At 41.0% G+C, this 23,384-nt stretch overlaps 1 protein-coding gene across 4 annotated transcripts in view; it reads right to left on the reverse strand.

The window, feature by feature from the left end:
- Positions 1 to 23,384, reverse strand: part of THADA (THADA armadillo repeat containing) — a 283,517-nt gene that overhangs the window by 80,126 nt on the left and 180,007 nt on the right. For all 4 annotated transcript variants that reach the window (XR_004987407.2, XM_045580694.1, XM_036435157.2 and 1 more), the window contains exon 30: positions 9,312 to 9,427. Coding sequence is in view for 3 of the 4 variants with exons in the window: in XM_045580694.1 (XP_045436650.1) it covers positions 9,312 to 9,427 (116 nt within the window). In the remaining variant the exon portion in view is untranslated. The remainder of the gene's footprint in view (positions 1 to 9,311; positions 9,428 to 23,384) is intronic.

Consider the following 23,384-nt stretch of genomic DNA (forward strand, 5'->3'; position numbering starts at 1 on the left):
TGCTTAGTCTCTTTTGGGGCTACCAATGGCCTCCCTCCCGGCCTGCACCATATTTCCCATCTCTTCTATCTTCAATATCTTGAACTTCCCCTTAAGTTTCTGTTTGAAGAAAGGATTCCACTGGATTAGATGATCTCTACATTCCCTTTCTTGCTATAAATTCTTGGTTCTATGATCCTCTGAGCAATTTTGAGAACATGTATCAGGCAGCATCTCTAGTCCCATTACCTGCTGTCCAGATAGGCAACAGGGGTTTCCAGGTTTCCCTGTTAGGGACTTCTGTTGACCACAAGGAAGGGCTAAAATTTTTATTGGTCATAGGAGAGGCTGGAAAAATTTAATACACTCCTCAGGGTGTCTTATGTGTATGGAGATAGCAGCCTATTTGCCAGTGTTAGCCTGAGTTTATTGACTTCCTTTTAAGTCTTGGATCAAGTCCAAATTCCTCTGGCTGACATTTAAGGCCTGCCACAACCGGTCTCTTATCAGATCTTGTACTGCTTGCCAAAACACACCATGCTTGTCTCCTTCAACTCTGTCTCCTCACTGGCCCATAATATAGCATATGCATTCTCTACAGTATGACATCACACATGTTGTCCACCATCTTGAAATGCTCTTTCCCACCACTTTTGGTTTTTACAAATCACACCCATGCTCTAAGAACCATCTCAAACATTACCTACCCTAGCAAGCCTTCCCTGACTATCCAAGTCCTCATTCTTATCTGAATTTTTGTGCTTATTATATATTCTATGGAATTAGAACTTCTACAAGGACATCAATGTTGGTTGTTTCACACGGATAAGCTTTCTTTTCAACTAGTTTGGAACATAACATAAATTCTGATAATAGAGACTCCATTATATACGTCTAAAGTGGTTCCCACAAGCTGAGCACTGTACTAAGATTCCTTCCTGGAGTACTTGGGCAATGAGACCAGCATAATTTACTTAGCAACATAGGTTCTAGACTGGTATAACCTCACTCATTCCCCAATCTAAGAAAAACAATCTTATCTAACAGTTGAATCTCACCAAGCCTTTAAAGACGCCTTCCTCCTCCTAGAAGACTTCCTTGATATTCCTACCCCCACAAGCTGGCTCCTGTAACATACTGTGGCCTCATGCCAGCATTTAACAAATTCTTACTTACAGTCATTAAATCCATACTTGTCTTATGCACTCGGTTTCTGAACTGGGAAAATATTCATCTCTATATTCCTGACTGTGCTTTGCCTTGTACTGTTTGTGAATATGAATTGCTTTGAATTAATTGGGAATGAATGGCTCAATAAAGGTAACCAAGCTACTGATTTAACAAAAAGATGGAATACGTTACATGCTAAAGGAAACACCTCCACTGTATTAGAGTTCTACATAATGTGATGAAAATGTGTTGAAGACACTTCAAGCCTGTAGTCGCTTAGAAGCTGGGCAATGACAGCATTGCACGCATCTTCCAAAAAGCCAAGAGCTACAAGTGGAGCCAAACAAATAACTTCTGAACTAATTACCATCTCCAGGTTAGGTTTGCAGATTTCTATATTCAAAAAGTAGAAAGCACCAGCATTTGGGGATTGAATTCTTGATGTACAATGCATCAAAGGGTTATTTTTATTTCTTACTGCAGTGTAAAGAAAATTTGATCTTGGGCAACTTGCTCAAAGGCTCAGTTTAATATATTGACCGCTTCTGACTGCTCTTAACCAACGAGTTTCCATAAGCTCAGTCTGTCAACAAGAAATACCTCATATATCCTCCAGCTTCACTTTTACTCAAACAGCGTATTCCTTCAAGATTTGACATATTTTTAATTATTTATTTATTTATTTATTTATTTATTTATTTATTTATGGGGAGAGAGGTGTGATTGTGCTTGTGCCCATTGGAGATCGAAGATCGGACCTACAACCTAGATGGATATGTGCCCTGACAGGCAACTGATTGACCAGGAATCGAAGCTGCTACCTCTTGGTGCATGGGAGGATGCTGCAACCAATTGAATCTCATGGGTAAGGGTGAGACTTGACATATTTTTGAAAGGACTACGTAATGAAAATGTTTTTCACCTTGTCCATTGCTTTGGGTTAAAATATGCTAACTTAATGTTTCTCTCTGTTTTTAAAAAATACAAACAGGATCTCATTCCGAGATATCATGACCTTAAACATTCCTGAGAGGTCTGAAAGGGAAGCAAACAAATGTCAACAAGCTTGGGTCTAAAATACACCAACTTCATTTCTCTCATCATTCAAATATGCATGCGGCTCAAGGAGACTTTGAATGGGCTGAGTTTGAGGATTAAAGAGGGATCCTAATGGGAATCTTCTTCTCCCATAAAATCTGGAGGGTTTGAAAGAAAAAGCAATTTTAAAAAGGGAGGGGGGGGGGAAAATACTGGAAAAACTTTTATTTTGATTAAAAAAAAAAGAAAGAGCAAAGAAGAAACAAACCATAAGCAAAACCCAACCCCCAGCAATGCCTGGAAACTTGCTATGTAACTAGCCTGGAAACTTGCTATGTAACTAACCACCCCTGTTCAGACTTGCTTCCCTTCAAGAATTGGCAGGGACCACAAATGATAGCCTTAAAATGCCACATGATCATCTGAATATTTTAACAATCCTTCTTGACTGGATTCATTTCAACAGCATGGGAGTAACAGCAACCTGCAGCTGTGGCGAAGAACAGAGGGCTCTGTTTCCAGTGGAGGAGTTACGATAGAGGGACCTTTCCTTCGGGAGGGGACCGGGCCAGGAGACAGGAGGGATGTGGGAAGGGCTAAGGGACAGTGGGAAAGAGGAATCAGACCTCAACCCCAGTATTTCTGCCTGGGAAGCGCAGTCTCTTATGTGAATAAATCTGGCGGTTAGAAAATAAATGCTGTCTTCAGCTGTAAAGCAAAACAGAATCCTAAACCAGAACTTCTGCAGCTGGCCACAGACCCCCCTGGGGAAGAACTAGGATTGCCACACAAAAGCAAGCCCTAGCTTTGTCTCTATAAGCATTTTTTTTTTCCATACACATTTAAATCCATAGGCCCTCAAGGGGCAGACCACTCAGCTTAGTGGGGATCAGTAAGAAAGAAGGAAAATGGGGAGAACAGATGAGAGGATGGACAGGGAAGGATATGCAGAAGTGACTGAAAGTCTATGCACTTGGGCAATGAGGAGCTCGTGGAGGGAGTATCAGGAACACTGAGGGGGAAGCTGTAGAGGAAAGGAGACGGATCATATAGTTAATAATTCTTGCAAATAAGAACTAACTTGGGATAACAAATCATTAGGTATAGTACAAAGATTACGTCTTCAACAAACATGAGCTCCCTCCACCATCTCTTTCCCCGCATCAGCTCTGTTTTATTCAAAAATTTATTTCCCAAGGTTGCTTTCCTTGTGACCTTCGGACCTGTTCTTATAGTCCTGAGAGCCTGTTTTTCTCACCAGAATATCAGGCTGTTATTTTTCAAAATGATAAATACTTACTGCATACCAACAAAGCACTGGTTCCACCCCAGGCACTGAGGCTACTGGGATGGCTGCCCAGACAAGGGAGTGTGAACTCCCTAGGAGAGTGCTAAGGTCATGCAATTCCTCAATGCAGGTCATCCCAGGTGGATGGGAAAGAATTCTGGGATGACTCCTTCAGTAGCTCAGTCCTATCCTATGGCTCCAAGCTCCAGTCACAAGCCCTTGAAAATGAGGGTGTAAAGGCAGGGAATACTTCAGAGAGGGGGCTGAATGATCACAGTGCCTGGTACTCTGACCCTTGGCCTTCAAAATATATATACTGTGTCTCTAAACCAGCAGCACTGGAATTGCCTGGAGCTTGTCAGAAATGCAGGGTCTCAGGCCCCATCCTAGACTGATTGAATGTGAGTCTTCATTTGAGGAGATACCTAGGTGATTCATGTGCATACCACGGCCTGAGAAGCACTGCTCTAAAGAATGCCTAAGTTAACTGCCATTCAAAGCCTTGACATAAAAACACTGTCTGGACGGATGGAGGAAATGTGGCCCAGTACAAAGAGCACAACACGGAGCAAGGAGCTAAGTCCTCAACAAACGCTTGTTGTTGTCAGGTACCTGTGTGAGACGGGCGGTCCCCCTGACCTCTCCGGGCTGCCCTTTTCCATCTGCACGGGGATGGGAGTAGACGACAATAACCTTTAAGATTCTTTCAATGCTGAAGTTCTAGGCCTATGATTCCACTTGACAAGACTCTATTTTGTTGCCCTTGCTACAATGACGTGGTGGTTTAAATAAACACTTGTAGTATTTAATATGCTCAGTAAGTATGTGTTGAATGAAGTGATGTAAGAATCATCTATTTTATTTAAGCATCACCTCAAAAAATAAAAATGGGCCATGAACTTCCAGGATAATCAACCACAACAGAGTATCAGATTTAAATTGGTATTTTTAAGAGCAATTGACATAATTTAGGTAACCAACTTCAGAAATCCATCCATATATGAAACAATAGTATGGCCCTCACACTGGCCCAGCTGTGGAACTGAAGTTTTAATGGCTACATCTCCTGGGAAGCAGGCTAAAGAAACTGTCAATCCATCTTTCTCCAATGAATCATTGGTCTCAAAGAAAAATACAAGTGCCCTCTAGCATGACTGCTATTTTACCCAATACTCATCCTTGACCCCCTCCCTTGGGGCAATTTGAGACACAAGAATGCACAAGAAAACATCATCAGTTCTCAATCTGACTGCAGTTTAGAATCTCCTGGAGATTGGGCAACACCCTAAACCAAAAAAAATCAAAGGTCAGACCTGGCATCCGTTGTTTAAAAACCTCTGGTTGTTGGTTAAAAAAAATAGACTTATATTAACTTCATTTCCACATTTTATACTTGACCAATTTTCTATGATAAGCATATACAACACTGACAATCAAGAAAAAAAAAAAGAAAAGATTTAGTAGGACATGTCTTTCTTCCTGTTCATTACATCATTCATTATATTGTTTGGTAGTCCATTTAGTTCACCACATTTATTAAAATAAAGCACATCCACACTTATTTTTTTTTCTTTTTATAACTGAGGGAAACACTAGATAGCCAAATTGACATCTAAAAAAATGTTAAGCCTAATATAATAGTAATCTTCTCAAAGTAAATAAAACTTTTCCTAGTCCTGCTTGTCAGGGCTTTTATTATTATTATTATTGTTGTTGTTGTTGTTATTAATCCTCACCTGGGATATGTTTCCCATTGCTTTTATAGAGTGGAAGGGAGGGAGGGAGGAAGGGAAGAGAGTGAGAGAGAGTGGAAGAGAGAGAGGGAGATGTGAAACTCCTGTATGCATCCTGTATCCCAAGTATGTGCCCTTTGGTGCCTGGGTTGTTGTCTAACCACTGAGCACACCAGCCAGGGCTTGACAAGACTTTAAAAACGTCCTTCCTATTCAGGCAGAGCCTATGGTCCAGCTGGGACAGTGGAGCTGGAGCCTGCGAACAGCCAGGGCGGCAGACAGGCCGTGATCTGGGACTGTGCTGACCCCTCTTCTGGAATACCCACAGCCAGCCTCTCTGGGACAACGGCTGACCCCTGTTCTCACTGTTTCTGATCTGGATCAGCTTAGTTTTCCTGCAATAGATGGTAAACTGCCTTCACACCATGAGAGACAGTAAACTGGATTGAGGAGGGAGGAATGGAGGAAAAGGGGAAGAAAGGGACTTGCAGGATTAATGAGCTGATTTCCATAAAGACTTTGACATCTTGGAATGAAAAGCGGCCTGTAAGAGCAGAAGCCCAGTCCTCCGCTCAGGCCATGTTGCCAGCTGGCCATTCATCACCCCAAATTCCCCAACAACTCCATGGCTATTGCTTAATCACCTCATATAAATCCCTATTAATCTTGCAAAGTCAAAACAGAAATATATGACAAAAGTCTTTATTTTATGTGCCCCAATTTCTGGGTCAAAATTTAAAAAACTGAACTGGTTATCCAATGGCTCCAAAGAACTTAAAGACACACGCTCTTCTTCCGGCAGAAAAGGACAAATAAATGACATCCTTGCTAATGTTTTTGTACTTATTGGACTGAATGAACTCAGGCTGATGACCAAAGAGAGGGGGGAAAAGGTGTTGGCGCTAAAATTTAAACCAACCCCCCCCCCCCCCCCCAAATAACATTAATGTTTCATAGTTTATGTCAAAAGATAAAAAAAAAAAGTTCTTAGGGGACACAAAGGAACATTGATTCCTCTTTCATGTGTAAACTGTGAGGGACATAAAGGAGCCCCTTCAGCAGAGGAAGCTGGAATACTGTACACTGTAACGTCTTCTCCGGGAAAGGCAGGTGAGAATGCGAAGACAGGGTTGGCTTTGAGAAGGGCCCACTAGGACCTGGAGCTCATGCAAGCAAGGAGCTGTAAATGCAGACAGACACCTCCTATAGCAACACTCTTAAGAGGACCTCAGGGATAGGGCAGGCATGTGATAGACTGAGGCTTCATCACTTATATCCTATTATAAACTTTCTTATGCAGGAACCTCAAGGTTACTGTGACAATGGTGTGAATAATACAGAAAAACTGATCCATGCCTTTGGAATGCATTGTGTTCTGGCAATGTGTTTTTCTCCCAAACGTTATTTTAGGCCCCGAACACATGCTGGTTAATATGGTAAAAGCGTGTTGGGCAGTAAGAGGAAGCCTGGTGTTAGGAACCATCTACAGACCACCCACGAAGTGTAAAGTTCACACTTGGATAATAAAGTGTTGACTGTACTGGAAACATAATAAGTGGCTTTCCTGGACTCTCAGCAAGGAAGGTGGAAACCCAGTGAATTGCAGTGATTCATGCCTTTGTTTTCTAGGGCTGGAAAATCATGGAGAAAAATCAGAGGAGATGGGTGGGAGTGATGATGATGATGATGAAAAGCCTGATTAGCAAACTGCAGTGGAACCAAAGGGAAGGTCAAAGGAGGCCAGGAGGACTTCTCCAGCTTTGCCATCCATCTTCAGGCACTGCACAACATGGAGGCCCATTCAGATGGTTGGCCTGCTACTCTGTGTCCTTCTTCTTATCCAAACAGAAGGAACTGGCCCATCAAACCAGTGAATGAAGAACTTCTATGAAACCCATGAAAGGATAGCAAGCTAAGGGGGCAGAAACTCCTTCCTCAGTGAACTTTAAAAAGAGGAGATTCAGTATTGTCTTGGGCCAGTAAAGCTAGAAGCAGGGGTTTCAACAGCATGGTTTTTGGAGAGCCCTGACTTCCTGATAACCTAGAAATAATAGCTGGAGGGTCTGGCCTATGAATTGGTAAACACAGAAGAGCACAAATGTAATCAACAGTTCCTTGTTCTGAAAAAGCATCTGGGGGAAGTTGTCTAGAAGCCACACAGAAGTCAAACTATACTAGGCCCATGGAAGTGGTTTATGGTGCATCAACTCCTCCTCTTTTTTAAAATACGCTTTTATTGATTTCAGAGAGAGGAAGAAAGAGGGAGAGAGAGATAGAAACATCGATGATGAGAGAGAATAATCAGTTGGCTACCTCCTCCATGCCCCCCTATTGGGCATAAAGCCTGCAGCCCGGGCATGTGTCCTTGACCGGAATGGAGTCCGTAGGCCAATGCTCTACCCACTGAGCCAAACCAGCTAGGGCCATCAATTCCTACTCTTTAAAAGAGAGAGAGAGAGAAAAATTGGACTAAAAATGAGAGATTAACTATCACTTTATTGGCATTTTAGACACTAAAGAGTTTTCCCATCAATATTCCTGTCCAAAGCTGTAGGAGCTTAGAGAAATATGGAGACTCACATCCACACATGGAGAAATCCCTCACTGGCTCCCTTTCATTAAAGGTTTCCTTTAGAATTTTTTTAATGTGTGATTCAAGTATTTTTTCCGCTACCTTTCCTTTCTTTTTTGTTTTTTAAGGATATGTTTTTATTGATTTTAGAGAGAGGAAGGGAGAGGGAGAGAAACATCGATGTGAGAGAGAAACATCAACTGGTTACCCCGACTGGGGATTGCACCTACAACCTGGGTATATGCCCCGACGTGGGAATTGAACCCACAACCTTTTGGTATATGACACAATGCTTCAAACAACTGAGCCGCTCTGGCCAGGGCTCTTCAGCTTTATTTTCTGCCATATGTACCTTATCACACTCACTCTGCCACTTTATACTGCCATGTTTTTGCCTAAGACATTATGTGAGCCTAGAATACCCCTCCCTGCCCTAGCCACTAAGCAAAATTCCTCTCATTTCTTGAAAGGTGAAATGCTGGGTTTCCCCTGCCCCTCCTTTGGGCTGGAGAGCCCTGATTTCCTGATAACCTAGAAATAATAGCTGGAGGGTCTGGCCCATGTAAATGTAAATACATTTATTATCACACTTAGCATATGGGATGGAAATTATTTATTTACTACACATCTCCAGTATTTTGTTGGATTACACTCAACTGCAGGCCTCAAACTACCTATCACTTGCTTTGCCATATAAGGTGGGAAGCCCAACAAAAGTGAACAAAAGCATATTTAAAAAAAAAAAAAATTAAAAAAGAGGCCGTTATGTTAGGCAACCAACATATTGACTCTTAATCAAACACAACATACGCAGCATGGGATGCGGTAGCATGTGGTCTTCCACTAGACTGCCTCTGCTGGAACTGACAGAGGACACACTGGGTTCCTCCCAACATCACTGTCTGACATGGATTTGAACACAGTGTTATGGAGAGCATTTCCTATGAAGTAAATGAGATATTCTTTCACTCCGTTTTTCACACAGAAAAGTGGGAAAGTTCTAGAATAAACTAATGGCAAGGAGGAAGAACAAAATGTATCTACTCTTCTTTGCCTTGCTTACTCAAGCTATTCTATTGTACTTTCTACTTAAAATGGCAATGCCCATCTCTTCATATTCATGCCCATCTATCCCCCAGTGCCTGCTCAAGGCTTACATCAATCTCTACTCTCTGAGTTGCTACAATACCAAAGAGTTTGTACCCCACGATTTCATCAAGTACGGCCTTTCATTGTTATACTATCTAACACAGGGTTGGGCATGTAGCAGGTATTAATAAAAATAAGCTGATTGGTGGAGAGATAAAAAGCCATATTACATGCCCCCCAGCCACACAGCAGCTTTAGAAAAATTGTCAAGAAAATATTTTTCTTTCTTCACCACAAGCCAAAGTTCTAAAAAGATAAATACTCTAATAAGTTTAGAAAACTCATGCCAATGACGTTTAAAACTCCCACAACTAGAAACAGCAATTCTCCAATGTATTCCTAACCCTTGATAACTCCTTGCTCATGAGGGGTTGTAACATACCTCTTGGCCAGCCAGAGTTTGGCTGTGGTACAAACAGCAACATCAGCCAGCTCCTGCTGAAAGTGCACATTCATTCTGTGTTTGGAGTCTGAGAAGGCTTGCAACAAATGAAAAACCTAAACCAAGAGAGAGAAAAAGCAATGTCTGCTGTGAAAATATATTTTTTTTCTAAATGCAAGTTCCTCCCTTTTAGATTTCCTCCAAATATTCCCCTGAAAGAAAACAGACACCTGCAGAATGTGGCTCAGCTCTCTTTGCAGAAAGCTTGTTGGTTTTGGAGGATTTAGCAAGTGGCAAGGAACCCACGGACCTGTGCTCTGGGTTCCACACATGGTTCCAAAGAAAGGTGAGCAGACGATCATTTGATACGAGAGCTTATTAGTTACAAACAACCTAGAAGTTGATCTTAGCAAAGAAATGCAAACATCTTTCTCTTATGTTAGCAGTCACTCATAAAGAACGTAACCTCTTAAAGCCTAAGGGCCTGAGAATCTAGCTGGTTTACATGTCTGGGTTTATCGGAACAGGCTTGGCTAAAGAAACAGGCCACAAGGACGCTTGCCTTTGCAAACACTCCACAGCGACGTCTGTAAACTATTCAGATTTTTTAGTAGATCTTTGCTTAGATGTCAGGAGTGGAGGCAGCAAGGCAGACACATCCACTTTCTCACTCTTACACGACGTTATATTATAATGAAGCGGAGAAAGACCCATCCTGTTCTATCTCTAGCTGCCTATGTTTAGGACAGAGGCCACAGTTCCAGCAGACACATGACATGGGGCACGAGCGAGTGTACGTGCCCACCTGCGTGTGTCATGGATTCACGCTCCGATATGACGTCAACGAGGAGTACAAACCTGCAGAAGAGCAAGAAAGTGGACGAGGGCTTGGATGCGATCTTCTGACCTTACCCAGCGCCAAGGAGAGAGACACATGTCACAGAAATCCTTCAGTCGCCCTTATCTTAATCAAGGAGGAGGTGGGTGAACAAAGCAAGTGCAGATAAACACATGAAGAACTTGGAAAGGCTATTTTAAAACGCAGTTTGTTTTCTTTCCCTACTGTATCCTTCATCAGAGCTGCAGAGGCTCTTTCTCAGCAATAAGATTCAAGTTTTTCTTTTTCCTCTCATGTCAGCGAGGGGCATAAATGAGAGTTATATATGGAACGGAGTAGAGAAGAGCAAGGGGCCAAGATAAAAGAAACCTAGAGTCATCAGACCCTAAATAAGTAGGAGCCGGCAGGTTTTCTGGGGTCAGACATCTGTAATTAGCAACAACAAATATATACTGACCACCTTTTGTTTAGAGAAAAAAGAAATTGTGATGAATTTACCGTCTGCGCCCTGGCCCATGTGGCTCAGTTGGTTGGGTTTCATTCTATGCACCAAGAGGTTGCTGGTTCGGTCCCCGGTAAGGAGCATGCAAGAGGCAACCAACTGATGTCCCCCCTCTCACATCGACATTTCCCTCTCTCCTCCCTTCCTCTCTCTCTGAAAACCAATTAAAAAAAAAAAAATCTTTTAAAAAAAATTATGTAACCACTATTTTTTTTCTAAACAGAAGTAACTGGACAGGAGAATGCACACATGTCCTAATGGAAACTGAAAATGCTTTCTCTAATAATGGGCCTGTTATTTCAGAAGCAACAGATCGAATATCACTGCTTCACCACACCCCCCTGGGGACCCAAACCGCCCGTCCTGAAGTCTGGAGGAATGGGTCTGGCTGGGGCTTCTGTTCTTCTGTGGTGACTGCCAGAGTGAAAAAAAAATACCTTCCTCTGCCTGAATCCCACCAGCCTGAAAGGCTTGGCAACATCACTGGGCCTCGCTTCACTTTCCTCCACAGCTGCACAGACCCAACCACCAGGGCTTTTCATGGTGTCACAGGATCGTAATTAATCAGCAGACACCAGCAAAATACATGACTGTGGAACTTACTTGTAAAGAAAGCTGTGAGATTTTCAAATGACTCTCATTTAGAAGCAATCGCTTCAAAAATAACTCCTGATGGATGTTTAAACTTAGTCCTATATTTGCTCACCTTACTTGGCAAAAACAAGGCTGTTTTTGAAACGGTTCGTAGCTCTAGTTTATGAAAATCAGCCTGTCACCGTGGGTACACACCGCACAACAATTGTGATCCTGGTCATTCACCAGGAACGGAGAACTCGGAGTGTGGTCGAGCCCAGGCTTGGGATAATTTGGAAACTGCCTATAATACAGGGCTGCCCTGCACCAAACGTGGAGAGCCCCAAGCTGCCGGAAGTGGGACTGATGACTAACTGAACGCACATGAGAGCTGCGAGCAGTCGAGGAGTCACTTTCCGTGTCCCCAGTTTGGGGTGGGAATCAAACATTCCGGCCAGATATTTATTAAAGAGCTATCACCGCTATGGACTGTCCTGGGAGTCACAGCAGAGAACAGAGTCCCTGCTCCTCTGCAGCTCACATTCTAGTTCTGGATAAATGGAGAATCAACAGCTTCCTGACTCTCTGCCTGGCGGGGAGATACAGCCGCCACCGCTCCCTCTGCTTCCTGACCTCACCCCGCAGGATTTCAACCACCATTTGCTGAATTGATGTCAGTATCTGGTGTCTCTTCCGATACTAACTCTGCCTTTAGGACACAAGCTCATGGGTTTGGTCCTGCAGTATGTGCCCCCCAACCCCCTTCGTGGGAGTGGAGACACTGGGCTGAGTAACTCGCACTCCAGTGGATTTCTGATCTGGTGGGGAAGGCAGGAGGCTAGATTAGCGGTAAGAACGCAGCCCTAGGGGGGAAAAATGGGCGCAACACACACTTTGGAGTCAGGTTGACACAGGCGTCAACCTAGTTACTATTAGGGCTTTGGGCAACTCACAGAAACAGGTTAACATGGATAATAACATCCATATTATAGGATTACAGAGGGATTTAAAAGAAAATACAGTACTTGGCACACACTAGGCACCTGAAAAAAAAAGTTACTTCTCTTCCTTTTTCTGCCTGCTCCCTCCTTCCAGGCCCCCACTCCTGAAGTAAACAGTCAGAGAAGGCTTTGTAGAAAGTGACATTCATATTTGGCCTTGAAAAAAAATCCTGCCAGAATTGGGAGAACAATGTACAAACAGAGAAACATGAATTATAAAAAAAAAATTTTTAAGGGTCTTAAAATATTGGTATTCCCAACTAAAAGAATAAATCTTACTATAAACTATAGACTTTAGTTAATGAAAATGTGATGATCTCAGTGTATTAATTGTAATAAATGTACCCTCTAATGCAAAATATTCATAGTAAGAGGAAACTGGGGAGAAGGGACTGGGAGGACCTGCTCGGGTTTTCTGTGAACCTAAAATTGTTCTAAAAAGAGCTGCTAGTTAAAAATACTGGGGCTGCTCAGGGGACAGCAGGTAGTTGTGCGTGACGAAAGCACAGCCAGGGTGTGTGTGGAGGGTGGGAGGAGACAGAGCTGGACACAGATCTTAAATGCCACATCAAGGAATGTGTGTTCTGTTCTTAATAGCTTTTAAGTGATCAGACCTGTAACTTGGGGGGCAAAGGGCAGGGCAGTGTAGAGGCTGGATTAATGGGCAACACGACCAACACTATTGCAATAGTCCAGTCAGGAGGTGGTGAGGGGTAAAACCAGAGGCTGAAAACCAAGAGCCTTTGGACAAAAATGGCTGCAGATGTTTTATTTGATCTGCACAATATTGTTAAACTATTTTTTATGAACTGGGAGATTTCACATCAAAATCATCCTGATTTCCAATTAAAAAAAAATATTTTTTTTTATTGATTTTTTACAGAGAGGAAGGGAGAGGGACAGAGAGCCAGAAACATCGATGAGAGAGAAACATCGATCAGCTGCCTGTGCCCACAACCAAGGTACATGCCCTTGACCAGAATCAAACCTGGGACCCTTGAGTCCGAAGGCCGACGCTCAAACCGGTCAGGGCTCCAATTTCTTTTGTAAAATCAAAACATCTGCCACCTTGGAGCCACACTCCCACAGAGCCATTAGGCCTGGGCTGAGGAGCAGCAGCTGGCTCCGTTGACAAGAAATGCATGCTCAGGGTCTCCACTGTCCCCTCTACTGACCAGTACCCAGGTCGCTTGGGTGGAGTATCAAGGTTGTTTATCACTTATCTCATGTTTTTCCCTCCAACCCCTCACTTATATTTACTGAACCCAAGTCTCCATCAAAAGTTTGAAGACAAAAGATGCATCAAGAGGGTGGCATTTTATATCCACCCCCCGCTTCGTTCACTTACTTGCCTGACACAGACAGGACTGAATGTGTGACACCCCAACCTCACCCCAATCTAAACAATAGGAGCAGTGGAAAGAAGAGGAAAGGATACATTTGAGAGACTTTGGAGTCCAAAGAGGCAGGGCTTGGCAACTGCTCTAGACATGGAGTTGAAAGTCAGGAAAGAGACTAGGAACTGAGGCAGCTGGTGCTGGAGGCCCACCCTTCAAGGCAGGGATCACAGGAGCACATGTAGCCGTTTTGGGAATGAGGAAGGGGGTTTAGTGAGTTTGGTTAGGAATGTCCAGTGATAACTACTCTAGGGAAGGCAGTACATTGTACAAACCAGGAAGTCTTCTGAGAGTGGAGAGGAGCTCTATTAATACTAGGTGTACCGGTTAATAATGTGGATTTTTTTCAATAGATGGAGTTAAACATATGTTGATATTTTTGTGACTAAATATGTATGCTATTTTGTTGTATTGACAACAAGCTTCAAAATTTCACATGTCGAATTTGCTGAAGGTGTTCATATTTTTACACTTAAAAATGTCGAATTTTGTGCCAAAAAGTGAGCATTTGTGGGAAGTTTTAATTCATTACTTTATTTTGAAGAAAAGTGCTGCTGAAAGTTATCATATACTTCCAGAAGCTTATGGTGAACACGCTCCAACTCAAGATACTTATGAATGCTGGTTTAAACACTTTAAAAGTGATGATTTCTATGTGAAAGACAAAGAAAGTCCAGATCAACCAAAAAAGTTTGAAGACCAACAAATAAGCATTATTGGATGAAGATGTGTGTCAAACTCAAAAACAACTTACAGAAAGATTAAACGTTGCTAAGCAAACACTTTTCAATCATTTACAAGCAATGGGAAATATTTTAAAGGAAGGAAAATGGGTGCCACATCAAATGGAAAACCGAAAAGTCATCAGTAAAATGTTGCTTCAACAGCACAAAAGAAAGTCTTTTTTGCATCCAATTGTGACTGGCGATGAAAAGTGGATTTATCTACTTATTTAGACATTTATTTATTTTGAGAATCCCAAATGCACCAAATCATGGGTTGATCCAGGTCAACCATCAACATCAACTGCAAGGCCAAATCGCTTCAGAAAGAAGACAATGCTCTGCGTTTGGTGGCATCAGGAAGGTGTGGTATTATGAGCTTCTAAAATCAGGCGAAATGATTAATACTAATAGCTACTGACAACAAATAACCAATTTGAACCATGCTTTGATCGTGAAATGACCAGAATGTTCCAGAAGACACAGCAAAGTAATTTTGCTTCATGATGGTGCACCTTCACACACTGTTAAAGACACGTTAAAAGATCTTGCCTGGCAAGTATTAATCCAACCACCGTATTCACCATTCCTTGCTCCTTCAGATTACCACTTGTTCTGATAGATGGCACATGCATTTTCTGAGCAGGACTTCACAATGTATGAGGAAGTGGAAATTTTGGTCTCTGAATGGTCCTCCTCAAAACAAGAAAAGTTCTACTGGGACAGTATCCACAAATTAACTGAAAGATGGGGAAATGTGTAGCTGGCGATGGACATTACTTTGAATAAAGCACTTTTGATGTTTCTCTTGAAATTATTGTGTTTTCTTTCATTACAAAATTCGCCATTACTAACCAGTACACTACTGATCACACTGGGACAAGCAGGGCAGCTGTTTACCTGCAGCTATGGGAGGCCTTTTGGAAAAGCTGAGTGGATTAGGAGGGGTCTTCGGCAAAAGAATCGGGAGAAAGTGGTGTTGACTTAAGACAGTTGTGATTCATCAGAAAGAGACCAAAAGCACACAGCAAGCAACTGAGTGCAGACTGAACAGCATCATCAGGACCATCACAGGCTGGGACCGTCACAGGCTCAGGACTATCAGGCTGGACTATCATACTGGGACTTCAGGCTGGGACTTCAGGCTGGGACTGTCGAGAGATGAGGCGATCATCCCTGCCCTGACAAGGAAGGGGCTAGACTTCTGGCCCCTGAGATGCATGTCTAAATGAAACTCTGGGAGGATCTAAGAAAAGTTTGGAGAACCTGGAAGCAGTTACTCTCTGCCCACCCCCATTCCCACTCTAAACACAGGGAGACTCAGGGGAGTTTCCAACCATCTGTGCAAAACATGGGGTCCATTTTGGCAGCTTTGAATCTTAAAAGTGACTCCACAGAGCAAATGTAATGCTCTTTGAATAAATACCACAGGTCTAAGAAGAGTCATGAGGCAGATCCTGAAAAAGCTTGCACTGCACCAGTAAAATATGTCTGGTTTATGCTGCTGGACTAAAATAGTGACTTGTGTTAGACAAGATCAAGATGATAGATGGCTGTTTGGGAATGCGACGCTGAGATGGGTTTTCCTCTTCACCAAGCATGGCTTCCAGGCAGTTTCCCCCCTTATAAAGTCAACAGCAGGTGAGTGCCAGGAACCAGCGGGCTCCAGCAATAACAGGACCAGGGTAGGCAGGGCAGGAAAAAGGATAACCCCAATGAAAAAAAAGACACTCACTTCAGAGGTCAGAAGCATGTGGTTGAATGTATCGAATCACTGACAACCCCAACTCTGAAGAGCAACAGACCTATCCACGTTTGCAACTGTATTTTCTTAAAAACAAATTCTATTCTTCTTTTGCAGCATGCAGGCTGGGGACAAACACTTTTGTCCCTATCACATTCAGCCAAGTATAAAATTTCTGCATCTGCTATTTTGCCTAGCTCTTCTCCCCCTCTCCCCCGCCCTGTTTCTCCAACCCCCACAACTAAGTCAGAGCCACATTTTTCCGAGCTCAGTGTTTACACAGGATTTTATTTCGGCTGGTAAAACATCTGTATTTTTTCAGGGACTTAAATAAATGATCTATGCCGGGAATGTACAGTATAGGGTGATGTCAGGCCCCCTTTTTTTCTCGACTCACTGGGCAGAACAGGCAAACATTGTTTCAGCCTGTCGCTGGGAATGTGAATATTTATCCTGTCAACTTAATTCATACAAACAGAACTAAAGGCAGGCAGGCAGAAGTATTTTATGGCTTTAAGTCAGACTGAAGGGGGGCAATGGTGTGAGTAGGGGGATGACTGAAGGAGGGATCTAAACTTTCTAATTCACAGAAACATGCCTAATCATATAACTGTCGGGAAATGGAAATGGATACAGCAAAAATCATTTAAAAGGCAGTGTGTGTGTGTGTGTGTGTGTGTGTGTAGGTGGGAAATGAAGAGAGAGAGGTTTTCTAACTTACTTGTCATTTCTTATTATTAAAATGTGGGTTAGAATTTAATTGTTCTCTGCTTCAGGCATATCAATCTTATCTCCAACAGGACCACAGGCTTCTCAGAAGCACCCCTCTTTTCTCTTACTTCACAGTGCAGGGCATGGTGCTTGTTGGGTATATGTACCTGCCTACGTCATCTGTACAGAGAGCTCAACATAATCTTTTTATTAACAGCTCCACTGTTTCCAGCCTGGGAGGATCAGTGTGGACTGGGGGCATGACCCTGGGATACTTAAGTTACTCAACCTGGTCATCCCTACAAGAAAGGGCTCAGTGGGCGTGTACCACCCACAGGAACCCACCCATCTGATCCCATGCTGGAGAGGTGGCCAGGAAGCATTTCAAGTGGTTACTCCCCAGACCTCAACCTGTTCATCAAATGAGAACACATCCTTAGAAAGGTCTGGGTAAGTTCCCAAAAGGCGACACTTTGCCATGCTGGGAAAGGGTCACTAACTACAAAGTGTAATTACTTCCTAACTGACTCTGGTTTGGGGAAAGGAAGCACAGGAAATAGGCCACGAATATCTTTAAGGACTAAAATCTACAAAAACACAAAGTCTGTAGGAGCCTGGAAATTTACTTTGTTGTATCAAATGCGTTCCTTCTTTCTATTAACACTCCCACAGCTCTAGTTCAGGAACCCAAGACCCTACACCTCTCTGATGGAAACAAGTTAACTGACTGGTCTTTGCCTCTAAAACTTATTTTGCAGATGGCTGCAGAGAAATCTTAAAAACCAAGCCCCAATCATATTACCGTATTTTTCGGACCATAAGACGCTCCGGACCATAAGACGCACCAGTTTTTAGAGAAGGGAAATGAAGAAAAAAAGATTCTGAAACAAATAGTGTCCTAAGATATTTTATGTGCATTAAAACCCAACATCACAGTCATAAACACATGTAATCAACCCTGTAAAGTAAACAGCAGCATTTAGAACCATTTTAGAGCCGGGCAAGCACACAGAGACCACACAGAGCAGGGCAAGTAAAAAAACTTTTTTTTTAAAGTATATGTGTAGGCTATATTTGGACCATAAGACGCAGGGACTTTCCCCCCCCCACTTCTGAGGGAAAAAAAGTGCGTCTAATGGTCCGAAGAATACGGTACTCCCAAATTCAAAATCCTTCAATAATTTCCAACCCCCTATAGAATTTGCTGGGCACTAAAGGCTCAACTCACCTTTCTACTTGTGTTTACTCCCTACTTCCTCCCTTCATGTATCTATTCTGTGGCCACTGGGAAAGACAACTAACAAATACTTCTCTGTGCAGGATGTTCCTTCCATTTCTCCTCCATCCTCTCTGCCTACTGACATTTCATTTCCACTGTAAGGTCCACCATGAACCCTTCCTCAGCTTTCTTCAGTTGACTCCACCCCCAACCCTAAGAGTTACTTTTTTTCCTATTCAGCTTCAATTACATATACTAATATACTAATTATTTTACATATACTATAATTACATATACTAATATATATATGTTATATATATATATATATATATATATATATATATATATCCATCCATTATCATGACTATCAATCTACAATTTGCCTGTATAGGTCTTTGAAGGAAAGGACTGTGTCCCAGTTTTCATAGACCCTGGACCCCAAGGATGAGTAGCTTTGGCTGTCAGACAGATGGGCTCAATAAAGAGAGCATTTATTGACTTCTAATTCTATCAGGCCACCTTGCCAGTAGTGGTAAAAGCAGAATCTGTATTCACACCAGCAGCTGTGGTACTAAACCTCTCTAAACTCTCTCCACACAAAAGGGTTGGCGAAATACATGGTATTAAAAAGAGCATTATGCTAAGTGAAATAAACCAGTCAGAGAAAGATAAATATCACATGATCTTACTCATTTGTGGATTATAATGAACAACATAAATTGATGAACAAAAATAGAACTAGAGCCGAAGCCGGTTTGGCTCAGTGGATAGAGCGTCAGCCTGTGGACTGAAAGGTCCCGGGTTCGATTCCGGTCAAAGGCATGCACCCTGGTTGCGGGCACATCCCCAGTAGGGGGTGTGCTAGAGGCAGCTGATCGATGTCTCTCTCATCGATGTTTCTAACTCTATCTCTCTCCCTTCCTCTTTGTAAAAAATCAATAAAATATATTAAAAAAAAGAAAAGAAAAAAAAGAACTAGAGACAGAGAAGCATCAATCAGATGCTCAAACCTCAGAAGGAAGGTAGAGGAGGGTAGGGGTAAGGGGGAGAGATCAACCAAAGTACTTATATGCATGCTTATAAGCATAAGTGATGGACGCAGACAACAGGAGGTGAGGGTGAGGGCAGGACTGGGGGTGAGGTGGAGAGACAATGGGAGAATAAGGACATATTTATAATACCTTACTCAATAAAGAAAAGATATATATATTAAAAAATAAAGTCTTTTAAAACAAAAAAATAAAAAGAGAGTGAGTATATGCTTCGCCTGAATCATCTCTGGCCCGGTGTTCCAAATTTTACAATTCATTTAGGAGTCTGGCACCTAGAAGAGGCATCAAGGGCCCTGAGCTATTGGATTTAGAAAGTTATGTCAAAAGTAGTCAATCTTAACCCAACATACAAACAAAGACTTGCATTTAAAGAATTAACAATTTACAAAACACTGACTTAATACCTGTTCTAACTAAAGAGTTCCTAACTTTAGAACAGTGGTCGCCAACCAGAGGGCCGTTGGACACCAGTGGTCCATGAGGTGCAAAAGGTTGGTGACCACTGCTTTAGATACATTTCTGAAAAACTACATATAAAAAAAAATTAAATTACAAACTATTAAGTTAAAGAATAAGTCCCAGTTTAAATTCTTTAGGGGAAGCTTTATTACCTATGATAATTCATCTTTTCTACATATCTGGAGCTTTACCTATTGAGTTTCCTTAAAGATAATATTTAGATCAATAAGAAATTCTTTAATGTAGCAAAATTTATTAATGAAAAACAATAGGTAATTTGTTCAGTCAAGATAGTTAATTTTAAAGCAATACAGAAGGAAAGAAATTGACTGTAGTATGAATGAAACAAAATTAGTCAAGAATCAACAATTACTGCAGCTTAGTGATAGTTAAGATACATGGGACTCATCACATTATTCTGTTTACATTTGTGTAAATTTAAATTTTTCTATATAAAAGTTTTAGAGAAGGAGAGAAGGGAAAGAGAAAAGAATGCAGCTATAGGACATAGAGATGAAATCAATATTAAAAAGTTTATGATCTAGTGCAGGGAATAAGATATGTACATAAATAATTAAAATTCAAGGTAGAGAACAGTAAGTGCTATAAAGAGATGTAAAGAATAGAGGGGTCAGAAATAAACTTGCTAGAAATACATTAGGTGATAAAAGTGATATTTAAATAGTGGCTAAAATATTGATTTATCCAATTAATGGTATTAAAAACAACCAAATAGTTTTTTTTTTTAAATAATATGGTTAGATCCCTACCCAAAGTCTTGCACTGAAATAAATTCCAGATGGAGAAAATAATCAAATGTAAAAAACAAAACAAAAAAACCCCACCCCACAATAAAAATGCTAGAAGAAAACAGGAAAATGTTTTATAATCTTCAGGTAAAAATGGGCTTTTTATAAGTCTGTCAACATAAAAACTGAAAACTTTTGTAAGGTAAAAACTAAAAGGAATATTCAAAAGTAAAGGGGAAAAAGGGAAAAATATTTGCTAATTCTCCTAAGATACAAAGCTCTTGCAAATTAATAACAAAAATGAAAGTAATTGAATAAAATATGTCAGGGAGTTACCAACTTTTGCCATTCATAGCACCCTTAGCACCTCAATAATCTTTTCACGGTGCCTCTAGGCCAAAAGAAATACCTAATAGTTCCATTTATTAAGTAGTTAGGTCCAAACAACCTAATAAGTATTTATACCCTAACAACTTAGGAACTGTTTGAAAAAATAATACACATAAGTTGAAAGAAAAAATATTTTGATCTCATTCCTTAATAACCACAAATACTTACTAATGGGGTATGTGTGCCTGTTGGCTACTCATAACTTCCCAAGCCTCGGGATTGTTGGACTCCACCCTCATTCCTGTTCCATATTGATTTTCTCATGGAACTTGCTTTTTATAGCGGCAACTATCAAATACTCAACTTTGCAAAGATATATAGCATCTTCGAAAGGAATGCAGTGTAAGCTAATGTTGATAAGTGTAAATCGCCTCAAGCTAGTAGTTCTCATAATATTTCACAGATGGTAAACATCATTGTGTTTCTCTCCCAAATTTAAAATATCCCACAGAGCTTTGGCACACACTTTGGGAACTGCAAATATTTAGCAAAGAATATAAACAAGCAATTCACAGATGAAATACAAATATAGCCAATAAACATATGAAGACATGTTTAACTTCATTCATGTTTAAGGAAGGGCAATTAAAACAATAATTTAAAAACAACAACATTAATTTGTACAGGATTTTTCTTAAAAATTAGTAGGTAGGACCCCCATCTAATAACTAGGTAAGAAAACAATACTCTCATTCATCATTGGTGGGAACATAAATTGTCACCTTTTTTTGGGGGGGTGGAGGGGAGATAACCAGCAAGGCCATCCTGTTGCACATACAGAATTTTTTTTTTTATATAGTGGTTTCCCTTGGAGCTAGACAAAATAGCAACTTGGAAGACATGCACTTTCTTCAGTGTAATACCCACTTCTAGGAATTTGTCTCACAGAAAGGGGTATGGGCACAGATAACAGATGCCCAAGGATGATCTTCAGTAGCACTGACTCTAACAGGAAAATTCAGAAACAACCAATACAGGATCAATAGAAAAAATTATGGGATATTTCTACAAGTATCACATCACAGAAAGCCAAGCTGTACAGCTATTAACAAGAATGTTGTAGGTTTATATACACTAACATGGAAATATCTCTAAGACACACTGATAATTTAAAAAAGCAAGCTGCAAAAATAGTACAATCCCATTTTTATTGGTACCAAATTATTAACAGTGAGGGTGGGATTTTTTTTTTTACTTGGTGATTTTTTGGGGGAATGGACTCCCATTGGTCAAATTTGAGATAATTTTATTATTTTTAATTTATATTTATTTTTTTATTAATTAACTAATTTTAAATTTTAATTAATGTTTAAGGATGAAATTTTGTTGCATTTTTCTATAACTTAGAAAGTTTTACAGTAAAAACGCATTACTTTTTAAAAAACACTTTTTGAGAAATAATTATAATCTCATTACAAGTTGCAAAACTAGTAGCATTGTCCTTTTCAATCATCTTTTCCCAATTGTGACTTCTTATGTAATTGCAGTACTATATCAAAACCAGAAAATTGACATAGGCACATTACTATTAACTAGGTTACCTACCCTATTCAATTTTGCCATTTTTTACATGTATTCATGTGTGTGTGTGTGTGTGTGTGTATGAGCAATTTTATCCCATGCATGGATTTGTGCAACCACCATGACAATCGAGCATACAGACTGTCTTATCACCACAAATGAAGAATGCATTATTTTTGGAATCAGAAGTAATAGAAGTTAAGTAATGTTCTTTTTATCATGTATTCCCTAACCCCATACTCAGTATTAAAATTCACATACAAATTATTGGGACAGGTGGCTATGTGCTATTTTTCACTAAGAGATAGAAATCAAAGAAAAGGAATGTTTCAATGCCCCTAAGAGGAAGCTAGGACTTCCAAGGCTTCTCCTGGTGTCTTCCTTTGACTTTTCAGATTTGTACCCAATGAGGTTTGGAGAGCATGTCAGAGGGTAGAGAAGGCTGGCCACAGAGGTAGTGGGTAGCAGGACATTTTTTTTTTTTTCTTTGAGAGCTGCAGGAAATCATTAGTGTTGTCTCTCCAGCAAGCAAAGCCAAAGGAAATGCAAAGTTAACATGTTAATTTGTGTTTTCCAGATTTTAGAGTAGCCATAAAATCTGCTTTATAGAAGAGTCTGACCAACAGAAAACTGTTTGGCCTTCAGGCCAGTAACCCACATTACTGGGAGCTGCCCAGGGAGGGGTTTGGGGAAAAGGGCCTGCAAACCTGGGCCTGGGCTGCAGCCAGCCTCCGAGTCAGCGGCCGACAGCACATTGTGGCAACTGAGTCCCCTTTCTGAAAAATGAACATGGAAATTTTTTTTTGACTCTGGGTTGCAGCTTATTTCAAAGGTCATCAAAGTAAACAAAAGGAAAAGACTGTGAATCTTTATAAGTCAAAAAGTGACAACTGTTTATAAAGCAACAGTTTGTATTTTCTCATGGAGGAAGGAAAAAAAGATTCCTCTAAGCTCCAGGAAGGAGAACTGGGTGGGTTCCCCTCCCCCCTCTCTCATCCCCCATTTGTTTGTTCATTTGCCAGTCAGCACCTCCAGCAGTGAGGTCCAGGAACATCTGTTGCATCCATTTTATGTGGAATTGTAGAAGTCTACTGGATGGTTGGGATTTGTGAAATAAACCATGTCTTAAGAAGCAAAAGCCTCTATATATTGATAACTGCCTTCTGCAGTGCTGCTGAGGACCGGAAGTCATACA

The sequence above is a fragment of the Pipistrellus kuhlii genome, unplaced genomic scaffold, assembly GCF_014108245.1.
Source record: "Pipistrellus kuhlii isolate mPipKuh1 unplaced genomic scaffold, mPipKuh1.p scaffold_m20_p_13, whole genome shotgun sequence".
Classification (NCBI taxonomy): Eukaryota; Metazoa; Chordata; class Mammalia; order Chiroptera; family Vespertilionidae; genus Pipistrellus; species Pipistrellus kuhlii.